This window comes from Ochotona princeps, chromosome 12, assembly GCF_030435755.1.
Source record: "Ochotona princeps isolate mOchPri1 chromosome 12, mOchPri1.hap1, whole genome shotgun sequence".
NCBI lineage: Eukaryota > Metazoa > Chordata > Mammalia > Lagomorpha > Ochotonidae > Ochotona > Ochotona princeps.
This window is the reverse complement of record NC_080843.1, coordinates 61,281,449-61,308,693: the sequence shown is the minus strand read 5'-3', so window position 1 is coordinate 61,308,693 and position 27,245 is coordinate 61,281,449. Positions and strand designations below refer to the sequence as shown.

General features: G+C 50.2%; 1 protein-coding gene across 3 annotated transcripts in view; it reads left to right on the top strand.

The window, feature by feature from the left end:
- Window positions 1–25,307, top strand: part of MTUS2 (microtubule associated scaffold protein 2) — a 524,310-nt gene extending 499,003 nt beyond the window's left edge. For all 3 annotated transcript variants that reach the window (XM_004577560.3, XM_036493410.2, XM_004577561.2), the window contains 7 exons: window positions 3,952–4,166; window positions 10,325–10,430; window positions 15,491–15,564; window positions 18,956–19,054; window positions 20,271–20,390; window positions 22,862–22,959; window positions 24,484–25,307. In XM_004577560.3, the coding sequence (XP_004577617.2) occupies window positions 3,952–4,166; window positions 10,325–10,430; window positions 15,491–15,564; window positions 18,956–19,054; window positions 20,271–20,390; window positions 22,862–22,959; window positions 24,484–24,697 (926 nt within the window). In that variant the 3' untranslated portion in view covers window positions 24,698–25,307. The remainder of the gene's footprint in view (window positions 1–3,951; window positions 4,167–10,324; window positions 10,431–15,490; window positions 15,565–18,955; window positions 19,055–20,270; window positions 20,391–22,861; window positions 22,960–24,483) is intronic.
- Window positions 25,308–27,245: the final 1,938 nt, after the last annotated feature.

Sequence of the window (27,245 nt, the reverse complement as noted above, 5' to 3'; positions counted from 1 at the left end):
TGTTACCCCCTTCATTAAGCTCCCATGCCTGTCACTTTCATCTGCAAGCACTTGGATGGAAAGCACCAGCATCAATTCTGTTTTCCAGCAGCCCTCTGGGTGCCAGTTTCCTGGATACTTACTATGTCTTCAGTGTTTTGCTGGAATGTTACAGATGTTACAGATGAAATAGTCTCTCTGGCTTCCGCCTGCAATCTGCTTCCTTCCAACCGTACTTGACCATCTTTCGGGTTTCCTGCCCCTCTCAAGTCTCTCTGAATTCCATTATAGCCTTGTTCCAGATACGAGCAAACATGAGGTCTCTGCTGTGTTTTCTTCCACCCACCAGGGCATGAACAGCTCATTCCAAGCTGCTTACACAGGGACACCCTCCACGCAATTTCCCCTGCACCAAGAAATCCCTGTGAGGCTCGCCCTTGCCTGAGACTTGCCCAGCAGAGCCCACACACTTCTCCGTAGGATGACTCTGCCTTCTGACAGAATCCTTGCTCCTTTGCTTGCCTCACTTTAACTCAGCCTCAATCCATCAACCACTAGTTTTTCGTGGATGGTTCATGGTCTTTGTTCTATTCAAATCCCCTCATCCTGGGATGCACCTCTTGTATATGCACCTCTTGCACAGTCCCTGGATTCTGACAGCTTTTATCACTAGCTTTAGTCACCGGTGAAAATCCTAATGGCGTACTTGAGCTGAGCACAGGGGGGCCAGGGACTTTGGGGAAAACTGGAACCAAACATGGACCAAGCTTCTGGGAACAAGTGTTATCTTCCTGCTGCTACCAGACCTGACCCTTACCTATCAGTTACTATAAATGGAATTCCTTCAGTAGGGGAGATAGGATGACCCCAGGGCTCTGCTCCCTCACAACCTCACCACCAGGGACTGTAAAACCTCAGACTAAGTTTGCCTTTCCTACTGATCTTTAGCATCCATCTAAATGGCATCTTATGGCCTGTGGTCAAAAGCTCAGTGCCTCCTCAGCCCTTTGTCCCTCAGATCTATCTTGCCTGAAAGATGTATTTGAAGCAGGTGAGAGATCACTATGCAGATGGATCAGGGATAGGATAGACGATATATGATGGAAATGATAGTTACTATAGGTAGGTGCATAGATAGTGATACAGACATTTTGGGCACTGCCTAGCGTATTTGACTCACAGAATGGACCATTTTTTACGTCCCCCATCTGCACAGTGTTCATGCACATTGTTCCACTGGTTCACCTTAGAAATAACTGAAAAAGTCCTATTCCATGAGGATTATGCTATTTTATTGTCACACAATCAAAAATAAGACTTCTGTGATTTTCCTGCCACCCACACATAACCACAGTGTAATGCATCAAAGCGTGAAGAAGTCTGCATGGCCCCTGCCTTTCTCCTTCGAAGGTGTCAAGGCCCTGAGTTAAGGATGAGGCAGAGTCAGTTTGCAGGGACTTCAGGATAGGACAGCTCCAGGCAGTGTGTCAGAAGTTTCGATGGTGACAGTCGCTGAGCCCTTCATGAGCCTGAGTCCTGGCGGGCTCTGTTGTGTTAGTATCTATGATATGGGCTTGACGATGGCTTGCGGTGAGAAGGCCCTCCTGCTCTGCAGGGAATAGGGTTGAGGAGTACAAGGTCAACACCATGTTCTTCAACCATTCAGGGAAAAATAATCTTCTTACAGTCATGTCCTTTAAGTAAAAAAGTGACTTCAGCAGTCATTGTAGCATTTGTTTAAAACAGACCTACTGGGGCCCGGCACTATGGCCTAGTGGCTGGGGTGCTTGTCTTACATGTGCCAGGATCCCATATGGGCACTGGTTCTAATCTCAGCAGCCCTGCTTCCCATCCATCTCCCTGCTTGTGGCCTGGGAAAGCAGTTGAGGATGGCCCAAGGCCTTGGGATCCTGTACCCATGTGGGAGACCTGGAAGAGACTCTTGGCTCCTGTCTTCAGATTGGCACAGCTCTGGCCATTGCAGCCATTTGGGGAGTGATCAGTGGATGGAAGATCTTCCTCTCTATATATCTGACTTTCCAATAAAAAAATTAATCTTAAAGACCTACCACAGGCTTTTCTGAGAGCAATTTTTTCCTGTTTAGAGTTATTAACTCAAGGCAATAATGAACAGCATAGAACTTGGGAAGTCAGTTTGGTTTTTGCTTTTAAGCTTTCCACAGGAGTGGGCATTTAACAGTGGTCAGGCTGCCAGGACACCTGCATCCCTCCTCACAGGACCTGCTTGGAGTGCCATCTCCACTTCTGATTCCAGTGTCCTGTCCATGTACGCCCTGGGGGGCAGATAGTGGCTCCCTGCCACTCATGATGGGAGACCCACATGAAGTGCCATGCTCCTGACTTCAGCCTGGCCCTGGTCCTGGCTGTTGTGGGCATTTGAGTGATCTAGCTCTCTTCCTCTGTGTCAAAGTGAAGATGAATAAATGAAAATGTAACAAATGAATACACTCCACAGGCACTGCCTTTCCTTATTGTCTACACATGGAGCGGCAGCTGCCTGTGTCCCACCCTCAGCACTCCCTGGCTGTATTGCCAGATCAGAATCCTCCAATGAAAGGAGGGACTCAGGACTGGAGGAAAGTTGAAGGCCTCAGCTAAACAGTCCATGGGAAACAAAGTTGGACTGCCAGGCAACCCATTCCAACAAGGTGCCGGTATGATGTCTAGTGAAGACACGGCGCATTTGCCAGAAGAAAATCCTGAGATCCTTCCTCATACTAATCAAACTCTTTAAGAGCTAAGAAGCCCTTGAATCAGCTGTCTCTGCAGGACAGGCTTCCACATTCAGGTGTTGCCATGACCTCCAACTACTTTGGGTTAGTCCAGATTATCCCCCATGTTCTTCCTCCCTGGGTGTAAGTTACAATGAAGCAGTGCATATGTTCAAGTAAACAAGAGTGGAATAAGAGCCCAGAGCAGGAGCCACATCTGATAGGAGCCTGGAGCAGGAGCCATGTCTAAAGCCATAGCCAGGTGGCTGCTGGCATGAGCTGCCACCCTGCTTGCAGCTTTTTCTTGGTGATGAGGGGCTGAATGTGGAAGGGCACACAGTGACACCTCCTCCTGCTGGTGCTTCTGGAACAACTTGGCAGAGCAAGACCGGGGGGACCTGAGGATGGTGACAGTAGATCTTAAGACAGGAACTCCTCTCCTTTTTTATGAGAACATTCTACTTGCACTGCAGCCAGGACACACGGTACCTGGCTGATATCGCGGATGTCGGTCCCCATCCCCATCTCCCATGGCTGCCAGCAAGCAAAGCTATCCAGTGACCTTGTTACAGTTTTAGAATCTGAGCTTCTGGCTCAAGGGTTGCGACTTCTCTGGGGTACCCCTAGCAGAGAGAGAGAGGACTCCTATCTACTGGCTCCCTCCCCAGATGTCTACAATAGCCAGGTCAACGCCAAGAACCAGGAATACTCTGGGTCACCCATGTGGGTGGCAGGGACCCAGCTGCTTGGGTGATCACCTGCTTGCTCCCAGGATCTGCATTAGCTGGAAGCTGGAATCAGGAGCCAAAACAAGGACTTCTCCCAGGAACTTAGATGTAGGATGTAGACATTCTAATCAGTCTTCACCACCAGCCTGAATGTCCTTCCCAAAAGTTTGCCATTTTTGACATCTGCCCAACAGATGTCAAATGAAGTCCTTGGTTCATGGATTCTTAACACAGATGGGTGATCCTTGGTGGCCAAAGTCCAACCTCAGCCCTTTCATCATGTGGGTGAGTCTCTGGGGCTCTCTGGCTCCAGTTCAACAACCTACAGGGATAAATGCTGCAGGAGGGGGAAGCACTATATGAGTTGTGCAGGTCTGTAAGGGCCAGAGATGTCCTGCTTTGACACTGACCTCAAGTGGAGTCCCCACGGAAAGCCCCGGCATACTCAGGGTTGAGTCTCATCGAGCTAACATCCCCAGCATGTTGAGAACAACTTTGTGCTCTCTGCCCAGCCTTCAGCACAGCCAAGTGTGAGAAACTACAAAAGGAGAAGGAGGACCTGGAGCGGCGGTTCGAGGACGAGGTGCGACGGTTGGGCTGGCGGCAACAGGCCGAGCTTCAGGAGCTGGAACAGCGGCTGCAACTGCAATTTGAGACAGAGGTGGCACGCCTGCAGGAGGAGCACCGTGGCCAGCTGCTGAGGATCCGATGCCAGCACCAGGAGCAGGTCAGTCTGGAGGGCGTCTGATGGAGGAGGCAGGTGGGCCTGGGGAGCCAGTGCTGTACTGCAAGAAGCCCTGCTTTATTACAGAGCTGTTCATCAAGTTCACTCTACAACCTCATTCTTGTTCCTCTTACACCTCCTCCCCCTCCCAATCCCTCTGGCTTGCCCTGCTCATCCCCAGGGCTTTCACACTTGCTACGCCCTCTATCTGGGAGAATTTTCCTCCAGGTACCACCTAGCTCCCTCTCTTCCTGCTGTCCAGGCTTTTATCCCCTGCACGCACACATGCACACATGCATGGCCTCCATGCCTTAGTGGTTCTTCAGCCCTTGTTGCCTTCTAGCATCATACCCACTTCACTAGAGTACTTTATTGGTCATTATGTGCATGTCCTGTGAGGGCAGAGGTGGTAATGAATGAACATGTGTTGGCATAGCTTTCAGCTCTTTCTATGCACACTGACCCATGGAATCTTCACTATCACCCTAGTGGGTAGGATCCACTCTTAACTGCCGTGTTACAGGTTACAAAGTGGAATCCCTGAAGCTAACTACCTTGCCAGAATTCATAGGGCCACCCATGGAAAAGCCAGGGTGGGGTTTTTCCAAAAGCATTTACTTGTGTTAATTGAAATGTTTCAGAATTACAGAGGAGACAGAAGGATCTTCTGGCCACCGGTTTACTCCCCCAGATGGGCCTCAACAGCCAAAGCCAGGCTGGTTTCAAACCAGGAGTCACAAGCTTCTTCTGGGTCTCCTATGTGGGTGCAGGGGACCAAGGACTTGGGCTGTATTTCACTGCTTGCTTAGGCATGTTAGCAGGGAGCTGAATCAAAAATGGAATAGCCAGGACTCGAACAGGTGCCTGTAAAGGATGCTGGTGCCACAGGCCAAGGCTTAACCTACTAAGCTATGGCACCAGAGTAGAATTTATTCTGGCTTCACACATCACTAATATTCTCTGCCAGGTGTTCTGCAAAATCTTTGGTACCTAGAGTTATACCTGCCCAAGAGCAAGTGCAAAGTATGTCTTTGTTAAAGGAATGATTGAATGACGATTCACCTAAGGCCAGCAGTCCTACTAAAGGAAATTAAGTCATGGAAAAACGAGAGAATTCCCAGAGAGACTGCCAGTAGGCATGCAGGTAAGGCCCATCACATGGCCCATGCCTTTGCCCATCATTCTCATGACATTCATGAGGGCCAGGCAGAATGAAGCGGCAAACTGCACCCCCTTCATGAGAGCTGCTGCTTACAGCTCTCGGAAGTGTTGCTAAGTTGTGATGCCCTGCTGCCCACCTTCTAGACCAAGTGTCTGCAAACAAATACAGTGCCTAGGGAGAGCGGGGAGTCAGGGACTCCCAAGTTAATGCTAAGGGATCCCTCATTACCAGTGACATTTGGGCCATCCTTCTCAGGCTATTTCCGTGCTGGGCATTGTGACTCCCAGAGGACACAAGGGACATTTCAGAATAACAAAAAGTACTGTTGGTGCCATAAGAAATGTCTCATTTCCTTGCATTTCAATCTATGAAGCAGCGTCTCGGGTTAGTCATTCTCTTTCTCTAGAGCTCCATGAAAATCAGACACCACCTCCCTGCTCGAGATCGTGTAGAGATGAGAAATACAACCGGCTGGGGCCAGTGCTGGCTGCAGGTGCCGAGATGAGAAGCGAACACCAGCACCTTGCCTCCCGTGCTGTGTTTATGTGGTGCTTTATACATCACTCTTTGCACCTGCTGCTGTCTGCAGCTTCTCTTGCTTCACGGAGCCTTTGTATGCATGTCTATGTATATTCAAAGACCTCTGATCTGAAAGTCTGGCCAGTAATGAAGATGCCAGGAGGTGGAAAAGCAGGGAGGTGGTCATGTGCAGGCATATGCAGGAGGCCTCTAGAGCAAAGGTTGAATGGTGATGTCACAGCATTGGGCCACTGCCCGAGAGAACCATGTCCACTGGTGGAACGCACCCTGTGATCAACAAGATGTAATCAACAAGATGCAGGTGCTGGAGAACACATTCTCACTTCTTGCAACCATTGAGGTTGCAGTCTGGGAGGCATTAGAAAAGAGGCCCCTGAGGTTTCCAGCTGAACTGAGTCCCATTAACTGCCCATGTGTGCAGATTCTACATAATACGATCTGACCAGCACCAGCCTCAGAGGAGTGGCCTGACCCTTGATTTTACACCCCTCAGTAAAATCATAGCACCTTGGGCCCGGCGGCGTGGCCTAGTAGCTAAAGTCCTCACCTTGAATGCCCCAGGATCCCATATGGGCGCCAGTTCTAATCCTGGCAGCTCCACTTCCCATCCAGCTGCCTGCTTGTGGCCTGGGAAAGCAGTCGAGGACGGCCCAGAGCACTGGGACCCTGCACCCGCGTGGGAGACCTGGAGGAGGTTCCTGGTTCCCGGCTTCGGATCGGCACAGCACCGGCCGTTGCACTCACTTGGGGAGTGAATCATCGGACGGAAGATCTTCCTCTGTCTTTCCTCCTCTCTGTATATCTGACTTTGTAATAAAAATAAATCTTAAAAATAGCACCTTGCTTTGTGTAACTGCTCTGATTCTTGGAGTGATAGCCATCGCCTGAGGACATATCCCGTCATGAAGTGGCACCTGGTTCTATCTCAGAAGGGCTGGGTCCCACGAGGGCTCAGTTCTGCCCTTCTTGATATATTACATTAGCTAAAGCCACTTATTCCTTTACTTGTGTGTCTGCAAAGCACAGATTGAATACCTGCTGCTCACAGGACGCTGTGACAGCACCAAGGTGTATAACATGTGGTCTTGCCTGTTCTCCTGGGGGGATTCAAAGACAGGTGCCCAGGGAGCTGTAATACTGGGCAAGAACTAAGGTCTAGGACCTGTGTGATTGCTCTCCAACAGTGCAAGGAAGTGATTGCTGGGTGGGGCCTGACTTAGAGATAGGTTTCAAAGCTCCTGGATGATCCAAGCATAGGTGTGAGCATTCAGGAAGTACAAACACTTGGTCAATCAAGCAGGGGCTGGATAATAATCAGCAACCATAAGGTGAGGAGGCAATCCTGTATTCCTAGTGAATCACTGATATGGCCAAGCTCTTATTTTAAGAGTACAATGATAGTTATTTAATCAAGTTCCCATGCCTTCTGTGTCAGGCTACCTATTAACAGAAGCCAGTTGTCACACCTTCCCTTTCTCAGCATACAAAACCAATTTTCCCTATACTCACACAAGCTTTCCTTCTTGCCACATATATGGTTCCTTGCACTGCAGCTTCTTGTGGTCCTTTCTGGCTGCCTTTGTTCCCCAGACATGAGCAGCAGCAGAGCTGGGATTCAAGAATCAGGCCTGTCACCTGAGACCCCATCCCTCCAAGACCGTATGGTGCCTTGTCTGATCCTGTGACTGGCATGTGTGCTTGTTCCAGATGCATTAGAGACTCTGCCCCATAAGTGTAGCAGCGATTCTACCTCCCTGGGACGTGCTCAGACCCTGTGGCTTAATGTGCTATCTCACATCCAGGGCATTGTTTTTGCCTTGAGCTACAGAAATCCTTCGACTAGAAGGCAGGACTAGCATCGCCGTGATTAATCCTGATACAAAGAGGCCCTGCTGTCCATCATCATGTACTATATGGCAGACTCACAGCTGCTCCTCTGTGGAAACCTGCGAATCAAATAGCAGGAGGTCCCAGAAGCCCTTTCTCTACATCATTGGGAGGAGGCAGTGCAGGGGAGATTTGGCCCATGGCAACCCCTGTCCATACGACAGCCTGCAAAGGGGGGAAAAACACAACACAGACAGGGTGAAGTGAGACTGGGCTCTCAGGGAGCACCTCTGGGCAGCTGCTATGAGCAGGTGTCCCCAGGACAGCACAGCGAGGAAAAAGGCTCTCCTGCATGGCTATGCTGGACAGGGGATGCTCTCTGCCTTGTTCGCTGTGAAGACATTACACATTTGGGATGGGACCCAATGTGAGTGATCTGGTATGGGTTAAATGAGCATGGAGGAGACTGTACAGAGCCTGTGCTTCTCCATTTTAAGTGTACATCTTCTCTGGGTAAATTGTCAGAACTCCAGATTTTGCAGATGGCTACAGGAAGTCATCATTTCCTCTCAGAGGCTGTTTAATCCTTTGCCTTGCTGTAACTCAGCCTGGCTGAATGGCAAGCAAGCAGCTGCAGGAATGGAGTCCTGTCTCAGAAACAGCTGCTTTCCCAAACAAGGACTATTCGATGGGCAGCTCAACACCTCCTCCATGGCACAGTCCAGATACTGGCCCAGCACGTTTCTAAGGGCCCCACCGACGCTTCTAGGAGGCAGCGGCGGCCTGGGACCCATAGAAGCTGCCAGGGACTGATAATGGTCTACTGACTTTTGTCTTCAGGGTAGAGAGCAATAAGAAAGTGATCTTGTGTTTTCCCTGCCTTGGTTTGTCTAAATCCCCTCAAATGCCTTCAGAAGGCCTCAAGGCCTTCTCAGGTTTGCAGTTCTGGCCACTTCGCAAAGGTGAAGCAGTGTTCTAGGAAGAATGCAGGCGCCAGGAGGAGATATCCTGGGAGAGTAATGCCAGGACAGGTCAGACAGGCTGAGGTAGGTACACCCTTTGTTGGAGATGCATTTCTGAAAGCCGTGAAGATGCAGGAAACTTCATTTACCAAAGAGCAGGGACTATTATGTTCAGATGCTGGCTCATGGATTCATGCAGTTTCCAAATGTACTGGACATTCTTCTAAAACTATGAGCAGAAAGTTGGGACATCAGGATTCTGTTCATAGAGGCTTCCCAGAGAGGCTGCGATGATGTATTTAGTCCCCCTACATCATCCTTCATATATTGGACTGATGTAAAGGCATGCTTACCAGCAAAACAGAAGAGCATGTAGTTCACCATGCCTCATTAGGGCATGTCCACCTCCTGGTACCTGTGGGATTCTCCTGGAACTTGGCCTTTCCATACATCTCCAGTACTCCTGGCAGTGTTTGTAAGAGCCCAGTCAATTAGAATCACACAAAAACTGATGAAAGATTTTTATGTAATACAGAACTGTAATACACCTCAAATAATAGCTATTTATTTCCATGATAGTATCCTCTGTATGGGTTCAACTGGCACCATCATGAATATTATTTCCCTTTTGAAATCAGTGATTTATTTTTCCAAATGGAAACATTTTAGATTTCCCTTTGCATCTGGCTTGGATAGATCAGGTGGCCTTGCCTGGGGGACAGGAACAAGGTCCTCAGTGCTGGTTGTTCCTCTGGCCAGGGGAGAGGCAACAGCAGTGTTTTTGTTGTTTAATTTTTGAGAGGGAGAGAACGTGCAAGGGGGAGAGTGCTTCCATTTGCTGGCTTACTCCGTGGATAGCAAGGATCTGGAAACTCAGTCCAGGTGGCTGTCAGTCACTTGAGCTGCCACCTGCCAACTCCCACTCCCTGCCCCAGGATCTGCATTAACAGGAAATTGAAGTCAGGAACAGAGCTATAAAGTGAACCCTGGCACTCTGACATAGGATGGAATGTCTTAACCACTAAGCTAGACCTGTAACAGTGGTCTGTTTGAGGGAGACTCATCTTTGGGGCCAAACTGTACCCCACTATCAAAGCTGGAGTTTACTTGTTTTTGGAAAGAACAGTTTACATTTTAGCTTTGGGGTTTTTTGTGTAAAATGGGCATGGAACTATTTGGCAGGGAAGTGGAAGAACATCTAGCAAGTGACTTCACAGGGTCTAGTTCCCCCATCATCTGTGTACTGTGGTTCCCACTGCTTGTGGAATCCACAGAGGACTATTCTGTAGAAAGAACCGCTTATCTTCTCAGAGATTGCCATATGGAGTAGGGATGGGAGGAAATAGATGGCCCAGAATCCGGGCCCAGGGTGCCACACCGATGCTTCAGCAGCCACACCCCTCTTGGGACCCCATCTTCCTGTAAGGAGCCAGGTGGTTGCAGTGCCCTCACTGACCCTGGAACTGCTCTGTCCCCAGCTGATCTGAGCTTCCTGTCTGGGCAATAGGCTGAGGGGGACTGTCGTCTCTGCAAAATGAGCTGTCCCTGACATTGGGGTCCCCTGGCCTTTCCCTCTGGTTGCACTATCTTCGGTTTAAGGTGCGGCCAGGCTGTAGCTGACATCAGCTCCCCAACTCTCTGCAGACCCGGTAACTGTGACTCCCCCTCAGGTGGAGGATATCACCGCCAGCCACGAGGCCGCTCTCCTGGAGATGGAAAGCAACCACACGGTTGCCATCGCCATCCTGCAGGACGACCATGACCACAAAGTCCAAGGTAACGGCTGCTCAGCTTGGTGCCCTGTGAGCAGGGGTGGAGCTGTGCAATCCCAGCCTTTGCTGTCGCAGAGACAAGGAGCCTTCCTGTCCTTTAGTCCTCTCCTCTGCACTCCATCATTCTTGCTGCCTTCTGTGAGTTGGTTCCTATGCACAGAAGGAAGCCAAGGATTCAGGTAAAGGTTCTTCCCTCGCAGGCAGTTGTGCTCAACCTGGCCCAAGTATCAGGGTCACACTGGGCGTTTCACCAAAAGGCCAAATCCAGCCACGTCCCACTCCAAGTGCAACATGGTTGGATGGGGCTGCAGCCTAGACATTACATGAGGGCTGGTTAAGGCTCCCTGGATGACTGATGTGCAGCCAAGCCCAGCTCAAGACCACTCTTCCAAAGCAGGCCTGGCAATGCTGGGCTTGACCTTGTTTTCAGGGCTCAAAGTGCAGGGTGCAGTGTGACTGTTGTTCCCACAAACGTTCTTCAGATAGTGCCAGCACCTCCAAAGCAAAGACCCTGCCCCTAAACCACACTCACTGTGGGTGTAAGCCAAGATCTTTCTGATGACCTTTGAGTAACCTTGCGTTGTCTTTCAATCCTTACAGGTTTATGAGGATTACAACATAGTAAAGTTTTACAACAATTTCCCTTGGTGCAAAAAGCTTTTTACAGGCATGCATTTCCATGAATATGCGCAATTTGTTTCTCAGTTTCTCCTGCTCCTGCCCCATTCCCTACTCTGGGTCAGCCAGATATTTAAGGCTGTGCTATGCCCAGCCTGCTGCCTCTGGGAGCTGGTGGCGAATGTACTGTGCAGTATGAAGGCCAGAGCTGTTGCTAATCCACAGCCAACACTAAGCACAAGGAGCACTCTTGAGGATCTGGGAAAAGCCAGACCCGCAACCAGACCCTTCCTTTCCTTTCCCCTCCTTCCCGCTGCCGGCTTCCCGGGAACGGCTTTTCACCTCCCTGGTTCCCGGCTTTTCACCTCCCTGGTTCCCGGCTTTTCACCTCCTTCCCGCTGCCTGGTTCCCCTCCCTGGTTCCCGACTTTTCCCCTCCTTCCCGCTGCCGGGTTCCCCTCTCTGGTTCCCGGCTTTTCCCCTCTTTCCTGTTCTGGTTCTCCTCTCTGCCTCTTTTGTTCCCGTTCTTGTTCTCGTACTTTTCTCTCAGTAGGTCTTACTGCTTTTGTACCACTTTTCTACCCCTCTCTGCTTTTTCTCCCAGTACACCTTAGCTTCCTGCCCCTCTCTGCTGCCTTGCTCTTCTTGTTCCGTCAGTGGTTCTTCTCCTTGTCTTTCTCCACTTCCACCCCTTATAGCTTTTAGCAGCTGCTTTTATACTGGTCTCCACCAATCACTTCACCCCTTGGGTTCACTTTGCGCTACCTGATAGGCCAGTAGCAATGACATAATCTCAGTGAGGGCATCAGCCTATCCCTATGACTTCCTGTTTACCTGCTGGTGAGACCATCCCCACCTCCTGGCTCCGGCCAGCCGCCATCTTGCCACGGCCTTTCCTAATCCTGGGAGCGGCTTCAGCACCCTGCTCTCCACATAGAGCATAGTGACCTGAGAGCTGGCTGGAGGCATTACCTGTGTCCTGTGAGTGGCTCTCACAGATGGAGTTCTAGTCCCCACCCTTAACCTGTACATTGGAGCCAGGTAAGGAGTTGTTTCTTTAAAAAAGAAGTGCTGATGTGTATGTCTCCTTTGGGGATGCTCAGCAAATTGCTCCAGGGTAAAACCCAAATATCCCCACCCCCGAATTTTTTTTTTTAATTTATTCACTTGAAAGGCAGAATTACAGAGAGAAGGGAAGTGAGAAACAGAGAAAGAGACCCTCCATTCACTGGTTCACTCCCTAAATGACCATAATGGTTAGAGCTGGGCCAGTTCATAGCCAGGGACCAGGTGTTTCTTCTGGGTCTCCCACATGGGTCCAGGGGCCAAAAGACTTGGGCCTTCTGCTGCTGCTTTTCAGGTCATTAGCAGAGAGCTGGCTGGGAAGTGGAGCAGTCGGGACATGAACCAGTGCCCATATGGCGTATTGGCTGCACAGACGGTGGCCTTGCCCACTACAGCACTGCTCCTACCCAATTTTTTCAAACACCCTAGAATCTATATGATTCAGCATGCCGCAACATTGAAGAATCGCTGTCTAATTTACTTTCTTTGAAAGACATACATCAATACATTGGCCCGGGCTGGGCCAGGCCACTACCAGGAGCCAGGAATACTAACTGGGTTTTCCATTTGGGGCCCAGCATCCAGACACTTGAACCAGCACTGCTATCTCCTAAATTCTGCATTAAAAGGAAGCTGGAATCCAGAATGGAGTTTAAAATAAAACCAATATAGTGATACGCAGTGCAGGCCTCCTCTTGTTTGGTTTTTATTTCTATTTATGTGTGTGGGGGGGAGGGAGAGAGAGAGAATACGATGGTCTTAAAGGACAATGTTTAGCATTCAGCATGAGATGAAGTACCATGACCTTGAAAAAAAAAATACATTGTAAGGCCAGTGCTGTGGCATGGTAGGCAGAGCCTCCACCTGATGTGCTAGCATCCCATATGAGATGGAAGATCTCTCAATGTTTCTTCTTTCTGTAAACCTTTCAAATAAAAATAAATGAATCTTTCAAAAAATGCATTCCTCAGATAGTAGTGATGGTTTCTTTGGTTTTTAGGAAAGATACCAACTTTTCTTTTCCTTTGGGAGCTTTGGGTCATGGAGGAAAAACCAGGAGACTGTCCCTTCCCTGCAGGATATTAGTTTGGGGAATGGGAAATGTGAGTGGGAATAGGACAGAGGGCCCGCTGTTGCTGTTTGTTCCTGGATTTTCACATAAATAAACACAGAATGTATTTCTGACTGCTAAAATCTCATATACCACATCTAATGCCTTTAAATCATATACAGCATTAAAGCAATATAGAACTGCACTATAGAACTACACTATTGCCATTGGGTTGTCTTCAATGAGTATTTAGTGATTATCAGACAGAGGTAGGAAGACCAGAAGGCTACATGGTTTCATATCAAACCAACATTAATGTTTTTCCTAAATGCAAATTTAGCTCTAACAAGCTGAATTTCTTGGTGGCCTTTACCATCACTAGTTAAAAAGATTTGGGTCACTGCAGACCACAAAGCCTGACTTAATTGCAGCTCAGGCCAGCTGAGACAATGATTGTTGGTTCTCCCACTGGAAGCAGCTGGTCCCGGGTGATTAATGAGCTCCTTCCTGCCTGTCGGTATAACATGCAAACAAACTCTAAGTGCAGCCTGAATGAGATGGGCCTCACCCGGCTAATAGGAGTCGTCCATCCACAGGTGAACTGGATACATTTGCTTAATGACTGTGTGCCACATCTCTCTGCCTAACACGCACGGTGCTGCCGGCCAATGTGCTTCACACAATGAGCCTGGTGTCTGCCCCACTGCCTTCACCCACAAGGCTTGGCCCAAGCAGACCTCAGGTCTTTGGATTCCCAGGATACGGCTGAGGCCTGCAGGATGTCCTTGCAGACACAGCTCTGTCCTGCCCCCCCTGACTCTGACTATACTCCAACCATTCTGGGTTGGCCCGAAGCTCTGCTCTCCTCAGAAGCCTCCTGCAAAGCCCAATTCTGCCCTGTAGGGTTGCAGGGGCAGGTGAAGGAAGTCAGGACTGAACCATCACTACTAGGCAGTTTGTGGTAGGAAAAGGCGGAGAACCTGTGGGTGCTTGAGGAAAGACTTGGAGTTGACCGTGATGGTGGTAGAGCAGGAGTCAGTGTGCGTGTGTGCAGGGTTTGTCTGTGTATCATGTGGGATATGCATGGTGTGTGTATGATATGTGGGGTACATAGTGTGTGGTTTATAGAAGTGTATATGTGACATGATCTATGTGACTTGGACATGTGTGAGTGATGTATGTGTAGCATGTCAATAAATAGCATTGTGGTATGTGGTGAGTGGGCTGTGTAAGTGCAATGTGTGTGCGTGTATTGTATGTGATGTGTATGTCTGTTGTGTTTGTGTGTCATGGGTAGGATGTGTGAGGTGTCTGTGTGTCACATTGTGTATGTATGTGTTGTGTGTGGTGTGTCTGTAGTATATGGATAGTGTGTATCTCTGTGTGCATGTGTGCATATACCTGTTGTGTGTCGTCAGTGAGTGATATAGGTATTGTATGAGTCTTATGTATGTGTGTGATATAATTTTGTGTGCTGTGTGTGGTGCGTATGTCTATGTGATGCATATATCTGTGTGGCATGTGTATTCTGTGTATGGTGTTTGTATGGAATATGTGTCTGATTTGGTTTGATTGTGATGTGTGTGTAATTTGTATATAATGTGTAGTATGCGTGATGTACCTGTATGTGGTGTGCGTATCTGTAGGTTGTATGGTATGTGTGGTGTGTGTGTTGTCTGTGGTTTGTGATGTGGCTGTGTGTATAATGTATGTGTGTGGGATGTGTATGATGTGGGGTGTATGGTGTCTGTGATTTATGATGTGGGGGGGTGATGTGTGTATCTGGGTTGTGTGTGTGTGCTGTGCATACATGTGTAATATGTACGTATCTGGGTTGTGTGTGGTATGTATATGAGTGTAGAGTATATATCTGAGTTGTGTTTGTGTGCATGATGTGTGTATGTGGGTTGTGCATGTGGTGTGTATGAGTGTGTCGTATGTATCTGTGGGTTCTGTATGATATGTATGTCTGTGGGGTGTGTCTGGATGTGTATATGGGAGGTGTGTATGTATCTGTAGGTTGTGTGTGTGTATGTCTGGGTTGTGTGTTTTTGTGTGGTCTGTGTAATGTGTGGTTGTGAGTGTGGTGTGTGTATGTCTGTGTGCTGTCTCTGCTTCCCTGCCTCTCTCTTTCTCTCTAGCCTCCTTGCTTTTCTGTCTCCCCTGCACAACAAGCTGGCCTCCGCTTACCATTTCTACCTGCTGAGCGTCTTTTGGGGCTGGAACCTTTCAGTGCAGGAGCGGCTTCTTGACCTCAGGTCCCAGCTCTAGGCCTGCCATTTTCTTCCTCAAAAGGAAGATTGACTGAGCTGTTTGCTGTCTTCTCTCCAGAACTGGTGTCTGCACATGAGCTTGAGAAGAAAGAGCTAGAGGAAAATTTTGAGAAGCTGCGGCTGTCCTTGCAGGTTAGTGTCCACCCCCACTCTCACCCCTGCCCATCTCCTCGCTGATACCAGGCAGTGGCAGATCACCATCACCCTCTGCAGCCCCTATCTCTGATCCTGAGTCGAATAAACAGTGGGAGGTGAAGGTGCCATGCCTTGTTCACTAATGAGGCATCTACTGTCTGCTCAGATGCTGTGACACAGACAGTAATAGTGAGGGGCACCTCCTGCCCCAAAAGAACCAGATAGGTACTAAGCATGGCAGAAGCACCTTTGGGGGTTCATGGCCAGCCCAGGAGCAGTGAGGCTAATAAAGAAGCATTCTAAGCAGGGCCAAAGTCGGAGTTCACAGAGTTCACCTGCTCCGGGAATTGCAAAAGGACTTCTGTCACCTGCAGGCAGGTGTGATCTAAAACACCCTCCTAAGGAAGATGCTGGTCTCCTGTGGCAGAGGAGGGCCTGCTTGCTCCTGGTCTCTTGAGGGAGATGGCAGGACCCTGCATTCTGTCCAAGTAAGCCAGGAGAAAGACCAGGCCCCACTTCCCTTTCCACAGGCAGAAGTTCTCATCCCAACAAGATTCTTTTTTAAAAATACCGGGGGCACTCAGCACTGGAAATTGTGGAATTCCCATAAGAGGGTATTCAGATAGTTCATGGAAAGTGGAAGGGAAAGATTGGGGTTTGGGGGGTTGTAAAACATGTTTGAAATTCATGCATTTTTTTTCATAATGTGCATTTTCCTTGGATTTTTTGGAAACCTCTTGTCCCTGTCAGCTACAAGTATACCAGTATAAGTAGAAAGTTAGCTTCATGATGGTTCTCTGTGCCCTGATAATGTGCATTTCACAGAGCCTGCCCTGTCTAGGAAACAGCCGAAGACTTGGGAGTGTGCTGTTAAGTGTAGCATCTAAACATTTTAAAATAGGCCACCTCCAGCCGCCAGCCCACCACCATCTGTGGCCAGGCGTGTGATGTACCTATGCCCATCCCTTATCATTCAACCCAAGCTACCTCCCTTATGCATCCACGCCTGGCACCAAACACTGCACAATCTCTTATCCCGGAATGTGATGGCCACATACAGCCATGCAACACTACACCCAAGCCAAAACCAAAGGAAGCAAGAATTTTGTTGTGGGCCTGAGTCTTCACTCTACCATAAGAACATGAATCCCACACGTTTCTTAGTTCAGCTCTCCACACAGCAGAATCCACTTGCACTGAAGATTATTTGGTGCAAGGAGTGTGGACTTGCTCAGTGCAACCTCCTTGGGTTTTTCTGGCAGCGGGAGACACTCATGTGGTGGTTAGAGATTTGAGCGTTGACTTTAAATCTCCCCAATGTGCCCTTTTCACCTCAGTTTGCTCAGTGCGTTTCTCAAAGTATGAGAAGATTAAGGGGATTCATGAGTGAAGAGCATATAGGTAGCAGCTATTGCTATTTAATAGTTAGAAGCTCTGTTATTTAATTTTTACCATCTTTACTATTGCTATCACCACCACCACCATCATCACCACCACCACCATCATCATCATCATCAACTATCTTCATTATCACTACCATCATTACCATTATTTCTACATCATTATCACCAATACCATTTTGACCGTCACCACCACCATCATGCCATTGTTGATTTTGGATAGGCGCATACTGGGTGAGACTAGCAGAAAGATCTCTGTGCCTCTTGGCCTGACAAGTAGGAACCCATGCAAGTAGAAAAAGAGCCTCTTCTAATTGCCACAGCTCCATTCTGTTCTCTGTCAGTCTGTTCTGAATAATGGTGAACAAGACAAGAATACTTGGCTTGGTAGTCTAGATCCTTGGGTGTCAGTGCTCATGAGACTTCATTGCTCTGCTTTTTAACGGAAGGGAAGAGACTTAAGAGAAAGGCTTCCTCCAACAGCTCTGTCAAGGGTTGGTGTAGGAGCCTTGGGGGACATGGTCATAATCACCTCCTGAAGCTGGAAGCAGCCAAGCGGTGCACCTCCATGTTGGGACCAGGTTTCACCAACACCTCTATGGGCCCAATGCACCAGCATTTGCACTTATGGACCCGTGGGGACTTCTATTCTTAACAATGAAATGAAAGGAGTTAGGAGGTAAGGGAGGAGGGAAGAGAAGGAGCTGGCCTTGACAAGTTTGCAAATTCAGAGCCTCTGCCCACATGAAGAAAGCAGTCAGGCATTATTCACTACAATGTTCTTAAGTGGAGTCCCAAGAGACCCAGCGCCCACTGCTGCTGTGCTGCAGGATGGGGCCATTCCTCTCCCCAAAGCAATTCACAGGGTGCCCAGTCCCAGCCCCTGGAGGTCAGATGATGGTGGTGGTGTGTGGAGGACCCTGGATCCCTTGGCACTGGGGCCTGGGTCTCTCCCTGGGTGCCAGGGGAAGTCACCCGTGAGCATCCTTTGTGTGCCAGGTGACAAGAGGCACATAGCCAGGTGTGTCTTGAGAGCTGAGAACAGAGCTCAGGGTCACTCTCAGCCTTTCAAGCAGGGCCTGGGGTCTAGCAGGGAGGATGAGACCTTGGCCTGGCTCACACTGGGGATATAGCACCAGCCTTGAAGCCACAAAGGCAAGGGGGCCCATGCATGAACTGTGAAGGAGAGGGAGCTGGCAGAAGGATGTGGTGCCAACAGAAATACTGGTTGGAGGACTGGGCCTGGGAAGGTGAGACTGGTTGGAGGACTGGGTTGAAGTGGCTGTAGTGCACCTGAGGATGATGAGGGTTCAGGTGAGGGACTCTCAGATGCGCATTCAAAAGAGTAGCCTGAATGCACAGTGGGGACAGTGGAGCATGGGGCCAGGGAAGACATGAAGGAGTCAAGGACTTAGTGCTGACTCAAAACTCGAGTGTTTTGGTGGTAGTGTTAGGAGTTGCAAGGCAGAGAGAGAAGCGGGAGGTGGAGGAGATTCCTGGATGAGCTATATTGCCAAGTGCAGGTGTCCCTTTCTTCTACGTAGCTATGGTCCTTCCTGTCCTGGTTGGGAGACAAAGATCTTCTGTCCACTGGTTACTCCCCAGGTAGCTGCAACAGCCAAAGCTGAGCTGATCCGAAGCCAGGAGCTTTTTCTGGGTCCTCCACACGGGTGCAGGGTCTCAAGGCTTTGGGCCATAAGCAAGGAGCTGGATGAGGAGTGGAGCAGCCGGCACACGAACCGGTAACCGTATGGGATCCCAGTGAGTGCAAGGCTAGGATTTAGCTACTGAGCCCCTTCTCCTGATTCTAAGATCCTTGGTATAAAAATTCTCTGGCAGCACTTTCACATCTGTTCAGGACTGGGCTCCAAGCAAGGGCCAGCCATAGGGTCATCAGTACCTATGGGAGACCCCACCACCCCAGACACCGAGGTAGTGCTGTGTGTACACAGGGGATCCTTGTGGGCATCTTGTGTTATTTCTTACAGGACCAGGTGGACACCCTCACCTTCCAGAGCCAGTCCCTGCGGGATCGTGCCCGGCGCTTTGAGGAGGCTTTAAGGAAAAACACAGAGCAGCAACTGGAGGTAGTCCGGGCTCTCCCAGCCTCCCAGCCCCACCAGTCACGGCATCCTCTGCCCTGGACAGGGTTCTCATGCTGTGCCACTGCCCAAGTGACAGCTGGCCATGGCCTGCCTAAACTCTCATCGTCATCACCCCTCCCCTGAGACACTGCAGCTGCGGTATCTCCAGGCACCTGTTCTTTTTGCCAACCCAGGCCCCTGAGCTCCTGGCTGTCACCACACTGGGCCCCATTCCCTCTGAGCTGCTCAGAGCAGCCAGGACACAGGCTGAAGTGTGATTTGTGATGTGAGCAATTGTTTTCCATTAAGGTTGACATGCGCTCCTCCCCCTAGGACAAGGTTGCCAGGTAAAATGCCCATGACACACCAAGTCCATTTGATTTACAGATAAGTGAGTTTTCAAAGATAAGCATGCCCCGTGTGATACTTGTTTCTTTTAAATGCTTGTCAGATATTCACATTGAACGAGAACTCCCCTGTTGTGTTTGCAATATCTGGCAACCTTCCTCTAGCATGTCCTTTTCCAAAATGACTTTCTTACTTTTTAAACTGCCTTGCCCTTGTCCTGTGCATGGAGCAGGGACACAGGTAGGTCCTGGTCTCTTCATGGGCACAGGTGGGTCCTGATGAATCAGGCAGTCTGACTGAAGGTTACTCTTGTATTTTCTTTATTTTTTAAATTTATTCCAGAGGGATAGAAACGGATAGAGCTCCCATGCCCCAAGTGCCCACAGCAGCCAAGACAGCCTGGCCAAAGGCAAGAGCTGGGAATTCAATCTGAGTGTCCCATGCAGGTGGTAGCAGAGACTGTGGCTGAACCTTTGCCCATTGCCCCTGCCCCCATTGCCCCTGCCCCGACACTGTGCATTAGCAGGGAGCTGGAATCAGGATCCAGGCTGGGATGCAAACCCAGGCAAACTCCTGTGCCTGTGAGAGTGGTGAAAGCCAGCAACCAGTTCACTCCTTCCACGAGTGTTCAGACTCTCCAGTGGGTTATGGCCATGTCTCAATGCCCTCCCAGCAAGCTGGGCTTTTAGGAGGGTACCTAGAGGAAGGGAGAGAGATGCCTTTCCCTCCCCCCTCCCCCTAGATCAGAAAGCTGTAGCTGCCTATTGGGAAAACTTGTTACCAAGGGCTGGATTTAGCCCGATTCATGGCCTGGGTTCATACTGGAGGGTGGGGGGACCCCAGCCATCAACTTGTTGCCCTGCCTCTGTAGATCGCACTGGCCCCCTATCAGCACTTGGAGGAGGATATGAAGAGCCTGAAGCAGGTGTTGGAGATGAAGAATCAGCAAATCCACCAGCAGGAGAAGAAGATCCTTGAGCTGGAGAAGCTGGTGAGCTAGTCTGTTCGCTCAGGGGTTGGTGAGGAGAGGGCTGGTGGAGGCCATGCCTCCTCACCATCATCACTGACATCATTGGATCTCAGGAACCCCTGTTCAGCCAGGCATGTCCCTGTCCTGCTCAGTGTTTACTCTTCCCCATCAAGAGTCTAGCTGAGCCCCAAGGACAATCTCAGAAAACCAGGGTGTCTGAGAAGACATCATGGTGGTGGTCTCACTTGAGTCCAACTCCTGATGTTGATCTGCCCTTCTCTGGTTTTCCTGTAAAAGCATGATGTCCCTTGGGACAGTATGTGATGACCAGCCCCCTGGAATGTCACTGATATACCAGGCACTGGACACAGTTTGATAGCCGGGCTAGGCAACAGGTGCCAGCAGGAGCCACGTGACACACGTGAGATGCAGGCCTGGGGAGAGACCAGTGCCACCACTGCTGTGTCCAGGCAGATGCCCAGGGTCTGCACACTGGAGGCAGCAGGACGGCCTGGGGCTCATTTGCTGTGAGTACTACTCCTATTTAGGGCCAATTCACCTCCCCAAAGCTCTGCCTCTCAATAACATCATCACCTTTGGGAGCCAAAATTTCAACACAGGCATTTCAGGGTAGAGGGACACACACACACACACACACTTGGTCTACACCAAAACCCCCTCACCAAAACTTTCCACCTTAGCTCTCCTGCCTGGCTACTGCAGAACCAGCAAAGGGGGCCAGTACACCTGGGGCTTTAGCTCCTACCCTTAGGCACAAGGCCCCAGCAAGGGCTAGGGGCAGAGAAGGTGCCCAGGAGTGATGCCTGCTTCCACAGAGAGCATGTCATTGTGGAAGCTGGCCCAAGGGTATCAGATAGTCCTGACTTTTTTTCCTGGTTTTCAAAATAACCTTTAACTACTATCAGGGAAATATTCAAATGTATATTACATGAAATTATTAGATGCACAAAAATTATTTAAAAATTTACCATTCCATTTCTGTCACGGTTCACACTTTCTGGAGCTTTTTCTTTGGGCATGTGTGTTCACACACATCATATGTATGAGACTGAAAGAGTGTTTTGGGCCCCTTTTGAGTCAGGAAGTCTTTAATGTGCTGTTCCAGGAGTTGATCATCTCACCCAGTTCCTCAGGTGCCCATCTGGCTCGGAGCTGCTCTCGGCAGCTGGTTGATCCAGGCCAGGTGCCAGCCATGGAATACTCACTATGCTGGCTGTTTTGTCCCTTTTTACAAACACCTCTGGCTAGTCAGGTGCTTTTTCAGTTATTGGGGGAAGTAGACTGGGCTGTGTCTGTCACCAACACCCTGGATAACATGGGTCACTTGGCACCTTCCAGAACTTCCCAGGCTGACCAGGCCTGCTTTTCCTGAACTCACCACACCGCCCTCCCAGAATCGGGACAACCTCTCAAATAGCAACCAGCCATTGCCCTTCTCCTCCCCGTTCTCCTCTTTCTCCTCCTGGCTGGTCCAGTTACACCAAGTCCCCCTCAGCATTCCTGTTTCAAGGTTTCTGTAGGGATGCATGACTTTTACATCCCAGCAACCCTTGCAGGCACAAGAGAACCTGTTTGTCCACTCCTTGTTTCCTGGAAATGACTGATCTTAGCAAGGCATGCTAAGAGAGAGAGCCTGGCAACATGCCTCTCTCCAAGTGGCCCCAAGAAGGGAGCTGAGTGGGAAGTGGAGTGACTGTGACACAAACTGGCACCCATATGGGATCTTGGCACATATAAGGCAAGAACTTTAGCCACTAGGGTGCTGCGCCAGGCCCACAAAGAGATAAATCTTTAAAACAAATTATTTGTTTTTTAAATTCGTCTTGGAGAGGAATTGCACTTGAACCAGCTTGCAGGCTCTCAGGGACACACTGGCAGAGAGAAGAGCCTACATGGTAGGGAAGGAGGGAGAGACTTTCTAACGTGCCAAGTTGGTTTGGGACTTTGGGTTCTTAGCTTCTTTTGGCCTCACCATGCTTCCACATTATTTATATTTCTGTCCCTCTGTTAATTCCAAGGTGTGTGAAAAGTGAAGGCCCTGCAGCTGTGGCACGGGGCACTGAGGCGGCATAGTTGGGACTTTGAGATTCACTCATCACACTAGTTCCTGCCGCTGGTGGTGGCTCATCTCTGACAATGGCAAGGACCGGGGACACTGTAGGAAGTACTCTATTTAGAAAGAAAGCTACTACACACACACACACACACACACACACACACACACACACACACGGTTATAGCATTTGTTTATTTTTTAAATCCTTTGTTGCCTATAACACACTCTGGCATTTTGTATCTCATTTTGTCTAAAAGAAAAAACTCGGTCACATCCCCCTTCTGTGATGTTGTGCGCCACAAAGACACTGCCTTTGGCCTTGTGGCATTCCCTCATAGTCCAGAGGCCAAGGGCACTGTCTTCCTGCTCACCTCACATCCTGGCTGGGATCCTGCTAACACTGTGTCCTCTCTAGGTGGAAAAGAACATCATCCTGGAGGAAAAGATCCAGGTGCTGCAGCAGCAGAACGAAGACCTCAAAGCAAGGATCGACCAGAACACGGTTGTCACCAGGTGGGCAGGTGGCCTCTGGGCTGATGCCACGCCAGGTGCCGCCCCCAGCGTGCCTTTGCTGCTGACTGCCTCTCCCTCACTCTGAGCTCTGAGACCTCCCCGCAAGTCTCTCTTTGACTCCAGTAGCTCCTGAAGAGCAAAAGGTCACCCTGGGATCAGCAGGGAGCCCCATCTGGGGACAGATGAGTGGCAGCTGCCCAGCAGGTGGTCTGGTCCCCAACAGCACTCAAACTTTTTTTTTGGAAGAGTTTAGGAAAGAGATGTCTAATGGATGTCCTCAAGCCAGAGAGAACCATGGCTGAGAGACATCCCACGTTTCTAGAAATCCAGTCGGTCCTTCCTGTCCTTGGGGTGCCCTAATTTCCGGGGAAGCAGGCAAAAGCCACTCCTGTCCACAGCTAAGAGTAGACGAAAGAACAGACTCTGGGCTTCTTCAGCCCGCTAGAAATCATTTAGTCCACGTTGGCAGAGGCGGCTCAGCCAGAACTTTGCCGGCTCTACAGAATGCAACCCCACTTGCATGACATGCCACCCTGTGAGCACACACACACACACACACACACAGAGGCACTGCACACTCACCTGGACTCTGACATGCCCACACCTCACACTTGTATGTGGTCACTCTCATCAATGACTGATGTCACATGCCCTCATACTTGCACACTTACCCTTACTCACAAACATGCGCTCACATTCAAACATTTGCCTTCGCATGCATACACACTCCTACGCCCGCTGCACCCACATCTGATGCAATGTTTTCTGCTGAGGGTACAGGTGTCGTTGCCCTTGACCCTCTAACCCCAAGCCCCAGGCATGGGCAGCCAGCTCCCCCTGCCCACCTCCACTCCCTGCAGTGGTGTCCCCTGCAGGTGTCCCTGACATCCCAGAGGGTGATTTTCCTGGGGCCTGGTCTGTGCAGCTGCCAAATGTGCTGGTGCTGATTCTTGTGCCTTCTCAAAGGCGCTACCATTTTTACTTTTTTGGAAGAAATGGAGCAAAGCTAAAGCTCAGAAGGCCCAAATGTAGCAAATGATTTTCTTTTCACATCTCTGATCTGCAAGCATTAACTGAATGCTTCCTGTGTGCTCTTGCTCTGGCGGATGGATGCTCAAGAGACAGCCCACAGAGCTTGGGTCCCTGTACTTCTGCACCCATGGGTGCTGCAGGCAGAAAAACTTAAAGACCCACATGTCCACTGCAGGGGAAGCAGAGAGAAGCAGAGGCTGGGGAGAAGGCATCCCTAGCTGCCGTGGGGGTGGCACAGCCACTGGCCTCCCTCCCTGCACTGCAGCCTCTGTCTCCTGGACAAGCAGCACCTCCCCTGACCAGATAGAGGGCTCGCTGGGATGTTAGTTGAGAGACTGGATACCCCTGACTGTGGGAGGTGATGGGGGGTAGGGCAGGAGAAGCAGCATTGGTTTCCCTGGGGGGCCTGGGGCCAGCTCCTGCCTCGGTGCTGTCCTCAGCCCTGCGCAAGCGTGCCTTGCGTGCTGTTGACAATCCTTCTCCCCGGTGCAGGCAACTGTCGGAGGAGAACGCCAACCTCCAGGAGTATGTGGAGAAGGAGACCCAGGAGAAGAAGAGGCTGAGCCGAACCAACGAAGAACTCCTTTGGAAGCTCCAAACCGGGGATCCCACCAGTCCCATTAAACTCTCCCCCACGTCTCCGATTTACCGGGGCTCCTCCTCGGGGCCCTCCTCTCCAGCCAGAATCAGCACGACGCCCAGATGACGTCACCACACAGCGTAGGGGAGCACCGGCTTCCAGTCCACCCTGTGCGTGGACAGACCCAGTGTCGGGCCCCTCCCCCGCCCCGGAGCAGGCCCTGCGTGCATGCTCGTCAGCTGCAGCATTGCATTCTAGGCAGCGTCCTCCCGAACCCGCCCCGTGTAAGACTCCTGGTGTTGGCATATAGGAAGATGTAAAGAGTAGTCTGATGTGCAATCCGTTTACCACAGTTAGAGCCAAAAGAAAGACAACTCCAATTGTTCTCGAGCGACCTTTCACTGCAGAATTTCAGGTTAGTTATGAAGAGCTCAATTTTCGATATACATTGAATCATCCTTGCGTACTGCACCCGTGTGTGTGTATTTACATACACGGATATGCACATGCGACGGTTCTCAATTGCATTTTTTATAACATGAAGTGCTGACATATTTTATTGAAGGTCAGCAGTTTTCTAACTTGTGCCTAAGAATTATTGGGAAATGAAAATGCATTTCTATCGAGTTTCCCAGGAGTATTTCTACCCAAAAGAAAATACGGTTTAAAAAAAAAGCGCCTTTCAAACTACCACCGAGTGGTACTACACTATTTAACGTAAACACCAGCGCACAGTGACTGCACGGTGACTGCTGTTGGAACAATCAGCTGCCTCTAACTCGGCGTGCTGTGAGTTCACTCTTACGCCATTCACAGGTTTCCATGATAAGTTCACCTGCTGTGAGTAGATAAGGGACAGCAGTGGGCAAGCCAAGGGACTCTGCAGCTCCGCAGGTGGCACTCAAGACAGTGACTCATCTACACTCTTGTAAACACAAGTTTTGCTTTTTTTCCTCAATGGCATCTCAGAATTGCACCCTCTGGGCATGGTAGGAGAAGGTGATCTTCAAGGTGTGAGTTTGGAGATGACCAAGACCATTCCTGGACCGTCCTGGTGGAGGAAGCCTGGCCGAGAGCATCCCTGTGTTGGCCAGGCTGAGTAAGGACAGCACTCCAGCATTCTGTCTTGTCTGCCCTGAGGCGATGCTGAATGGGGTCAGTTCTCTGCAAATCCACCCTCAGATTTATTGCATAGGTCATCTCCCCACTGCAATTCAGTTTACTCACGCAAGCTCCATTCCTGCAACAGGAAGATGGCTCAGGGGGTTCTAGCAGAGGCTTCCAGAACAACCCACCTTTCTGTCCTGGGGAACCAGTTCCAAGTTGTGTTAGGTCACCACACAACTTGGAAATCAGCCATCTTTTCTGTTGGTCCCAACTCAGGCTGGGAGGCTTCTCCCCAGACCAGGGAGCCCATGGACACCGCCAGCCCCGGGACTTGCCACTGGACGACTGGCATCGAGCTGGGCAGTAGGTAGTTAGAATGTGGAAGGTATTCACGTTGTAGTGTGCAAGGTTAGGACCATGATGCACATGTGAGAGTAATCCTGACAGTGTGGTGGTGATGTCTGTCTCCTGTACCTGACAAAGACCCTGTACCTTCTTCCTAAGGCCACCCCCACTCAACCTACCCTACGTATTCAGGGCCAAGAGGACCTAAACAGGGGTCAGCATCAGAGGACAGGAAGCAGGAAGCCACCCAAAGGGTGTTGCTGGACACCTGTGCTGGTGACTTGGTTCCAAGTGGGGCTTCCTGGCCTCGGACCCCTCTTGGTGCTATCAGACCTGCAGAGGTCACGTCCATCGGGGCCATACATGGTAGATAGCTAGCAGAGAAATCTTTCTTTTTGCCTTCGTGGCTCTGCATGATTCTATGATACTGAGTTGGGCATCCTGTTAGAGTAGAGATCACGCCACGTTGGCTGAATACACAATTATTTATTCTCTTAGCAGGCACGGGCTGCACACAGCTGGTAGCTGGGCTGCAGCTTCGCTGTCTGAATTAGGAAGTGCTCACATAGCTGTGCCTGCTCCACGCCGTTACCCAGCGATACAGAACCTCCCTGTGGTGTTAGAGTGTGGTGCTGTGTGTTAGGCCGTGCGGTGCCAGTGGTAGCGATGGTAGCACTAGGTGATCCCTCATCCTACCCAGTGGACTAGAGCTCTGCCCTCAACAGCCCTGACCTTGGGTTGGAGCTGAGTTCCATGTGACCCCAGTTTTGTTTTTGTTCTTCATGGACACCCATCACGTATAACTCCTCTCACCTGAGTCGTTTCTATTCTTGCAACACATGGGGCAGCAGCTGTTGCACCTCCTTCCTGGATATCCTCCCCCTCTACAAACACACGTACACATACACGATCAGGATTTGGGCTTGTCTCGGCTTGGAAGTCAGCCTCTGTCTCCATCCAAGGCTGGGGCTCTGCGCAGTCCCACCTGCTGCAGAAGGAAATGACCCAGCAAACAGCGCCTCCCGTGGCCATTGGGAGGCATGGCCATTGGGCTGTCCTGCACCCCTTGCCCCAGCTGCACCAATGGGTGGGGGTGGGAGTGAGGGGGCGGGGCGCGGGAGGGCTGGCACTCTGGGTGAGTTGAATGGGGTCACCACATTCCTCCGACTTCCCCTTCCATGTCTGTGTTGCATACTTGTGTTTCAAGCTGATTAAAATGAAC